Below are 9,164 nucleotides of genomic sequence, written 5' to 3'. Positions count from 1 at the left end.
AGTCTGTGCTTATGCAAGCAGCCTCAGTACTGAAGACATCAGGAATCCCTAAAGCAAGATCTTCTTGGAGGTTATTTTTTTTGAAGGATTTTTTTTTTTTTTAAGCTGTCATAATGCAAACAGCACAGCATACAACACACCTCAAAATTCAGCTTTGCATCTATACCACAACTGCAGGAGCTCAAGTATCTGCACAGTCCACTGGAGTGGAGCTCCTTCTGATGTCTCTGCCTCCTTCTCACACTCTTGTGTCCATGGCATACATTTTGGCAGTTGCTGTTTGTGAGGACGGCAAGTGCACGTTAGTTACAATTGTCCCAGCAGAGGAATAGCCTTTCCTCAAGGAGTATGCAGAGTGGAGCCTTCCAGAGCTGGTCTCTGTGAGGAGAGAAATGAGATCTACTCACAAGTGTGCAGAGGTTCTCAGACTGTAAACCCTCAAAATACAGAGAAAGAAGCACTCCAGTATATGAAATAATAACATTTTATGCCATATTTGCACCTCAGCTCCCACCCAAAACCCTTGATGTGCTATATAGTGCTGCTGAAATAACACTATTCCCATTTTACAGCTGAAGATGTTGCAATGAAGGATGAGCAACTATCCTGAAGGATGTCCTTGAAGGACATTCCGGACTCTATGGGCCTGCAGCAGGTCCTGAGCAATGTCTCTGTCCCTTCACTGTGTTTCAGACCTGCCCGTGCTCCTCACCTCTGAAGAGGTACATGCAGCAGGTGAGCAGGGACCCAGATAAGAAGCAGCCCAGTGATCCCGCCATGCCGAGCCAGCACGACCAGCCAAACTTGTACTGGATGCCCAGAAAGACGTTGTGGAAGACCAAAGAGGTGCGCTCCACGTAGACATCAATGGCATACCACACTGATCCCGTGATGCCTGGGAGACCTGCAGGACAGGAGGGAGGTGCCACACAGAGCTGCCACAGTAATCATGAGGAGACCACAAGTACAAAATCCTGAGCTGTAGCCTTCAGTCTCCTGGATCAGACTTCAGGATGGGAAGAACCTCCTTGGACATCAAGTTTTGGCCCCTGCTCTGTCCCAGCTCTATTTGGCTGTTCACCCTGGCCCCTGATGATGTTGTCTTGAGCCCTCCCAGACAAGGGCTATATCTCATACCCACAGCTCCAGTTTGTAGCATTTTTATAGAATATTAGTAAGATATTTGGAAAAATTTCTACTGAAAAAGAGTAGTGAGATATTAGTACAGGTTGCCCAGGGAGGTGGTGGAGTCACCATCCCTGGAGGTGTTCAAGAACCATAGAGATGTGGCACTGAGGGATGTGGGTTAGTGGGCATGGTGTGATGGGTTGATGGTTAGCCTTGATGATCTTAATGGTCTTTCCCAACATCAATCATGACATCATGATTCAATGACTCACACAGATTTCTGCATTAGATGGCAAAAATTTCAGCTTCTTGTTGTAAAGTTGCTTTGAGATATTAATTTTCAAATCTCTTTTGACTTTCTGAACTTTGACAACATTTTTCAGATTGATTTTGTGAGGCGTGTTTAAACACGGCGGGTGTTTAAAAGGACCTGTCTTAGTACTTCACATGTGCACCCAGTAGCTGCAGTGAGTTTCGTGTTACATCTACATACACTGAAGCGGAGTTAGATGCTCAGTATTGTCATAAAGTCAAATGAAATGACTCAGAACCTGTTGGCAGTCTATTTTTGTATTTAAAACTCTTCCACTGGCTGTAATAGCAAAGCATCTCAGTCAGTAAAGTATTTATCACCTGAGAAGGAGAGCTGTGTTATTACCCTTTTGTTACAAATGAGCTGAAAAGATTTTGGGCTAAGTGACTTGCCCAAGGCCACACAGTCTGTGGCTGAGCCAGGAACTGAATCAGGGTGCCAGGGCATTTCTAGTGCTCTGGCAGTTCTGCCTCTTTGCCCTGTTCAACAACGCTGACTTCCTCACAGTAAATCAACAGTAAGTGGAAGTCAGTCACCTCAGCAACCAAGGAATCTATCCAATAAGTGAGATAGAAAAAGATAGACTCAACTATTTGTTGCTAGGGGCAGGCAGAGAGTCCTAGAAGCTACACTGCACAAACACAGCAAATAAACATCCTTCCTTGGTGTTTGCCCTCTAGAAAATCACCAGCTTGTGTCTCCAAAATAAGGGAAGGTATTAAACCTCCTTTTTCCTGAAGGATGCCTGCAAAGTGGGGAACGGTCCAAGAATACCTGCAATGAGCAAGGTAACTCCAGACACCAGGCAGATGCGCAGCTTGATAAGTGGCTCATCTGGAAGGAATTTCACACAGTCCAGACCCAGGACAAGGAAGAGAAATCCAAATCCTGCCAGTATGTCTGCTGTGATCATCATGGCTCGGGTCAGCACCAGCTTCACTGCAGAACAGAAGTAGAACAAATGAGGAATGGACATGTGGGTGGGTAATTGGGTCAGGTCCTGTGGGAATACCTTTTCCTGGGGTGAAGCTTCCTCCAGCTTTCCCTGGGACTAATGCCTCACTGAGAGAAATACGGCCACAGTATATAAGTGCATCAAATTATCTGTGACTGAATAGAAGAAATGCCCTTTTTGATCCCTGTCCTATGCTCAGGTGTCCCCAGCTCTCATGGAAACATCTTTCCCTCTTACATACCAGGGTGCTCAGCGAAGATGGAGTCGTACTCATCACATGTTTGGATCCCATCAAAAACATTTGTGACACATTCCCACCACAGACCACGGCATTTTGTACTCACCTATGGGTCAAGGAGAGAGAAAAACGACCCTAGGTTAGTATATCCACCAATCTGGATTCAGTAAATGTCCTGGTTCATCTGTTTTGATGGCTAATTGGAGTTATTTGGTAGGAAGTACTAAGAAAAGGAGAAGGATGGAGAGAAAAGGCAGTGTTTTCTATTTCTGCTCTTGGTTTTATATTGGAATGAAAGAGATTCAGATGAGATTTAAAAAAAAATCCTATTGGGGAGGATACAAATTCTGAGGAAAAATGCTGGGAAGATGTAGGGGTGGCTGGTTGGAGATACCTAAGAGGAGGTTTGCTCAGCCCTTGCCAGTTACTTGTCCAGGCTGAGCTGGGCAGGGCCGTGGACCGGACGACCCGTGAATCTGCCATTCCACTCCCTTCCAACCAGCTCCCTGCAGAGAAGGCTCAGAGGATGGAGCCGCCCATGACTCATAGGGACCAGCCTCGTACCAGGAGGAGGTGGCCCCATCAGGATAAGGGAGTGTTCTGTGCAGAGTGGAGGTGTGAGCCCCTTCCCAGACGCTTCTCAAGGGCTGCCCCAAATGACTCAGCCATAAACACCAGCTGGAAGAGCAAGGGCAGCCAGTGCTGGTCCTGGCCCCGGGGCTCCTGCTGCACACTGCCAGCTGTGGGACGAATCACACTCATCGTCGAGACATCCAGGCTTTGTACAGCTTGCAGTCGCATCATGGCTCATTGTTTCCATCCTTCTGAAGCCTTAGATAGCGTTCCTGGCCCAGCCTTCCATAAATCACTTTAACACGGGAGGTGTTTTCATTACCCATGCAAATATAGCAATCAGCACCTGTGAAACACTTCTAGGATTGCTCACAGGAGGAGTGAGGATAATGTGGGGGCAGCTTGGGGCTCCAGTCTGCCCTGCTGCTGCCAGGGGCACCCCACTGGAAACAGTACTTGGGGAATGGGTCTATACAGGGGATACAGCTGTACTGGTTTGAATGATGCAAGAAATTTCTTTTTCTTATGCTTTGTAAATCACAAAGCAGATAATAATGCACACCAGACACTTAATGAAGTTTAACTCGGGATGTACTGAAGCCTGAAGTAAACCACAGCATTGTCTCCATAACACATTGTACAAGCCAAATTGTAACGCTCTCTGTGATACTGAATGGTGGATTACAGATGTCTAAAAATGACTCACTATTTCAGACAGGTAAAAAAAGTTATTGCCCAAGTTTCAGTGAAAACAATCCATATATTTTGTTTTGTGAAGATGAAAACTACTTGCAAGTTCTGAGAATGCTAGGGGCAAGTCAAATGAAAAATATCACAAAAATGAGGAGTCATGCAGGAAAAAGATACGGTTTCATTGGCTGTTATTTTTCAAGGGAAGAGTTTCATGTAAAAAATTTGCATAGATGTTAGTTTTCACTTGAAATTAACATATTTTTATTAAATTGCATTTTGTTCCGCTTGTGTTTATTTCATTTCATATTCAACCTAAATCTCTGTGGGTTTATTCACACTATTCTGTATTCAGCTGCTACTCTCATGTACTTCCTCACTTGCTCACATTAGTATTGTTTTTTAAGTCTTACAAGCAGCATCCTCATCAATATTATTTATAAAGAGACTAACAGCATTCCAGGCTTCGTTAGCTTTCACGTAAAACAGAAGCAGGTCTTTGAGATACAAAATCTATGTTCAATGATCTGACTTATGAATCAACCCCTTCTCCAGACTGGGAAAAACTTGATGAATGTTCTCTGTTTCTTGGGATGTTTCAGCTGTTACCTACTCTTGCTAGCACTGAACATGGGCAAACCCAAGCACTAATTTCTGATTTTTCCTTCCTCCCATAGCAAATCTGCCCAGCCAAGGGCTCCCCAAGGAGCTGCACATCTCATCCCAAACTCCCATCTCCAGCTCTGATTGTGAAACATATAGCCACGACCTGCTTTTCCTAGCACAAGTACGCATGTAAAACATCAACTGCGTAATGACTGCAATACATATAATCATATCCTATGCGTAATGTATAATTGCTACTAAAATAATTCTAATACAAAAATAAAAAATGAAAGAACAATCACAGGCTCACCAACCTGGGGAAAGCACATGGTGCTACAGCACTGTAGAAGGTGCCAACACAGTGACTGCCGAGCACAGGAGTGAACCGGGCAGTGCTTAACAGTGGTGGGGATTTTTTTAATCCAGCTACAACAGGAAGTGACTGAGTTGACACAACAGTGCTTGTTAGGAAGCAGTTTATGGCTTTTACCAGCAAAAACCACTGCAAATCCTGCCCCAGCCTTGCTCACAGTTGCACGAGCATGAGCCCTGCTCTGTGCTGCAGCATCTTGCTGGATCCTGAGTCCTGCAGCAGAGATGAGCTGCTGGAGGCCAAGGGATTTCCATAATGAAGAACAAAGGTCCTTTCTTAAGAAAAACTCCTTCTCAGAAAGAGCAGTGAGGCATTGGCACAGGCTACCCAAGGAGGTGGTGGAATCACCATCACTGGAGGTGTTCAAGAACCACAGAGATGGGGCACTGAGGGATGCAGGTCAGTGGGGATGGTGTGATGGGTTGACAGCAGGACCTGATGATCTTAGTGGTCCTTTCCAACCTCAGTGATTTCACAATTCTGTGATTTCTCCTGAAGTCAAAACTTGCCTAGCTGAAACCAGCAGTTTTATACTGCAGACCTTTCTGGCCATGAGTGGTTTCCCTGCATTCCCATATTCCTAGAAGCAGTGAGTCATTAGGGCCATTAGGGAGCTCATTCAGTCAGGTATTAAGGCTGGGGGCATTTTGCTCTATTATTTAGTATTCACACTCAGAGCAGGAATGTGAGAGTGGTGCCTGCTAATAACCACACAGGGTGTTAATGGGATGCTTAGGGACAGCCCAGCACAGGTGCCTCCTGACAAGAAGACAAGGTTACATGGCCTCAGGATACCGGGATCGATTCTTTTCTGGACTCACTTAGGAGTTGGGTTTTCCTCCTCCATTTTGCTTAGAAATTATGGATCAATGATGGGTTGACGGTTGGACTAGATGATCTCAAGTGGCCTTTTCCAACCTTACTGATCCTATGATTCTGTTACTCTAATCTGTGACCCATTTGGCTTTTCTGCTCATACCAGCATCCTCAGCTTAATCCAGGTGACTCACAGCTTCCTGAAATGAATCTAAAACATGTTCCAGATTAGGACGATAAGCAAAGAGTGATATCCCAGTCACACCAGTGGGATTATGCTGTTTTTCTTAACATGAAAGTGCTAATGTCTGCACAAGTTCAAGAAAATAGTTTTGGGAGCTGGATCTGACAGCAGTCCCTATGTACCCCATAGGCTTCTGCTAGCTCTATAGCTCAGTGGCTGTTAAGAAAAATGACTGTGCACATGTTGGACTTTATCACCAAGAAGTCTGGCCTACAAAATTAGAAACATCTCCAAAAAACCCATTGCAGGCTGGAGCTGCACGGTAACACACTCTAGTTCATGCACACTTAAATCTGAAGCTTCTAAACTTTTCCTGAGAGTGGAATCCAGCAGAAAGAATTACACAAAATACCCCTGTCCCCCAGCTCTTGCCAGAGCCATTCATCTCATTTTCATCCACTTTCATCCTGCATGACAGTGGAAATGTAGATGAAAGCGAAGCAATGATGCCAGAAACCAAACTCTCTCTAGGACACATCTGATTTGGAGATCAGGTTCTCCAAAAGATCTTACCTCCAGGGAATCGTCAGCGTTCACCATCCAGCAGTCTGTCCAGGTAGATGCTATCAAAAAGCCAGTAGAGAAAAAAGCAAAAAAACAGCCAGCATACTGGAGGAAAAACCTCATCCCAGCAGGTGTTGGTACATCCAGCGGCATGGCAAAAGCAGTGCCAACGTCTTGTTCTTAAAGCTGGGCAAAAGGCAGACCCTCAGCATCCCAGATTGCCTCTATTTGTTCCGGTGGCCATGAGCAGAAGGAATTCCTGCCTTCTGTAGATGTCACATGTGGAGAATGGCTGCCAGAGCGATGCTGGACTACAGTAAGCATGGGAGGAGGGAGCTCAGAGCTGCTGCCACCAATCAGCCCCACATGGCTGGAGCTGGTCATGCCTGGCTGGAGAAGATAGGGCTGAGCAGGAGTGGCACACAGCTAACTGGAGTCCTGGGCCTTTGAGGGGAAAAAATGAAAAGTACGATGGCAGGGACTGGGAAAGCAGGGATTTCTAAAAAGAATCAAAAGCTGTTATTCAGTGCAGAAGTGTTGAGCACTGCTACGGTCACACTCAAGAGCATCCACGGGTACATGCATGCAATATGTTAACATTTATTCCTCCATACTTGTTCATGCCTGAGCTCTGAGAAACTATAATGTGTACAAGTGTAATTCCCAGGCCTTTCTGTTCCTCTATGGGGCTCCAGTGCCCCAATGACCAAGCCTGATGCAGGAACGTTGCTAGGAAGGGAAGGGAACAGGCAGCAGCTGTGGATCCCCAGAGCCAACACCAACAGCTCCCAGCAACCATCCTAACTCAGGTGTGGAGACAAACCCAAAACTCCTCACGCCCTGCTCATCAGTTTGTTCACTGCAGATCACACATGGGAATCCTGAACTTTTCCATCCAAGCTCCAGGGAATCTTCCAGAAAAACCAGGGGGGAGCAGGACTATTCCAAAGGTCCAAATGCACAAAATCAGCACAGACTCAACAATCTTTACTTTTGGAAAGAGAAGCCATAAAAGAGTGGAGATTCACTTTCAGTGGACAAGTCTGCACAGGGCTGAGGAGCAACTTCTTGCTCTGCTTTCAGCTGCGCGCAGTCTGCCTCCAAACCGAGCGTGGCTGTCATCTCAGCTGCCACCTGCAGATGGAGCCAGGCGGTACTTTTACAAAGCTGCTCAGAGCTTGCTCTCCCTGCTCCAGGATCGCCTTCCAAATACAAGAGCAATAACAAATGTATTATTGCAATGATATATGTGGCCTATAGAATTCCTCTCGTAGCCTCATGGAGCAGTTTTAATCCCAGAGTCAGCTTTCTGCCCTAATCCCAGGATCACTCTGTTCTTCACAGGTCACACTACAGAGAAGTCCTCAGCATGTGCTTCTGGGAGATGCTGCACAAAGAACAAAATGCCCACGTCGAAAAGCCATGCTCTGCAGGACTCTGTGCTGCTTTACCTCATCTCATCTGTGTTTTATAATTCCATCCTTAGAAGTTAACCACTGCAAAACTTTTCATCTTTCTCTGCTGGATGCTGTAGTGAGCCTTCCCACAAACAGAACTGAATCCTTATAGAGGACAAGAGCAGAGCTTGCAAGCAGCAGAATCACAGAACCACAGAATGGCCAGGGTTGGAACGGACCTCAAGGATCATGAATCTCCAACCCCCCCTGCCACATGCAGGGCCACCAACCTCCTCATTTAATACTAGACCAGGTTGCCTAGGGCCCCATCCAACCTAGCGTTGAACACCTCTAGGGACAGGGCATCCACAACTTCTCTGGGCAGCCTGTTCCAGCACCTCACCACTCTCATAACAAAGAACTTCCCCCTCACATCCAACCTAAATCTTCCCTCCCTGAACTTAAAACCATTTCCCCTTGTCCTGCTGTTAAGGACTGCTGTTAATCCAGCAGAGCCTGGATTGGACAAGAAACGTGCTACAGACATATCAAAGACTCAGAGAATCTTTAAGATTGGAAAAGATCACTAAGATCACCAAGGTCAACCCAACCCAACACCATGCCCACTGACCACATCCTTGGGCAGCCTGTGCCAATGCAATACTGCATGCATCTCCATATATCTCACTGTCTTGAACTCCCATACAAACTCTCTGAGAGAAAAAATAAAACACAATTTGGAGAGAACAGGCATTTTTCCCAACACAAACATGAGGCAGAAAGAAAAAGCTCTCAGAAGGATAGTAGAACCACACTAATAGTCAGAGTAGTGTTTCAAATCTTTTGGTCTAAGCTTAGCTCACTGGATGTCCAAGAAGCAATACCATTGAAAGGCTGAAGGCAGGTGTTCAGGTGCCCATGGCACCCATGATTTGCTACATCTCTCTACAGTCCTGGCAATACTATGTTTATTTTCCGCATGCCTAAAGATTCATGCTGCTGTCCCAACTCCATGTTCTCCCTGTGTGCACCCTTCCTGCAGGGCAAGGAAGTGAATGACCCTTCCTGGAGCAGGATGCCACTGCTTCTTTGGCTTTGAGTCACTGGGGATGGGAAGTGGCTTCACACTGGCCATTTGCATCTAGCTTGGGGCGTAGGAGCATCCTGGTCTTGTTGGGGAGCAGGCCAGAATCCTCCAGCTTTCTTTGGTGTAAGACTGCTACAGAGCATGTGACATGAGACAGTCATCAGTCATCTAGTCCAACCATCCACCTACTACCAATATTGCCCACTAACCACACCCCTGAGTGCCACATCTCCACAATTC

General features: G+C 46.1%; 1 protein-coding gene across 1 annotated transcript; it reads right to left on the bottom strand.

Moving 5' to 3' along the window:
• Nucleotides 1-238: 238 nt before the first annotated feature.
• Nucleotides 239-6,593, bottom strand: CLDN16 (claudin 16). Its single transcript, XM_042878516.1, has 5 exons — nt 6,450-6,593; nt 2,638-2,740; nt 2,216-2,380; nt 713-904; nt 239-378 (listed from the first exon to the last, which is right to left on the bottom strand). The coding sequence occupies exons 1-5, from the start codon at nt 6,591-6,593 to the stop codon at nt 239-241; spliced, it is 744 nt and encodes a 247-aa protein (XP_042734450.1).
• Nucleotides 6,594-9,164: the final 2,571 nt, after the last annotated feature.

Source organism: Lagopus leucura, unplaced genomic scaffold, assembly GCF_019238085.1.
Source record: "Lagopus leucura isolate 7727_CA_CO unplaced genomic scaffold, USGS_WTPT01 Super-Scaffold_100021, whole genome shotgun sequence".
Lineage (NCBI taxonomy): Eukaryota > Metazoa > Chordata > Aves > Galliformes > Phasianidae > Lagopus > Lagopus leucura.
This window is presented reverse-complemented; position numbering and strand designations above follow the sequence as displayed.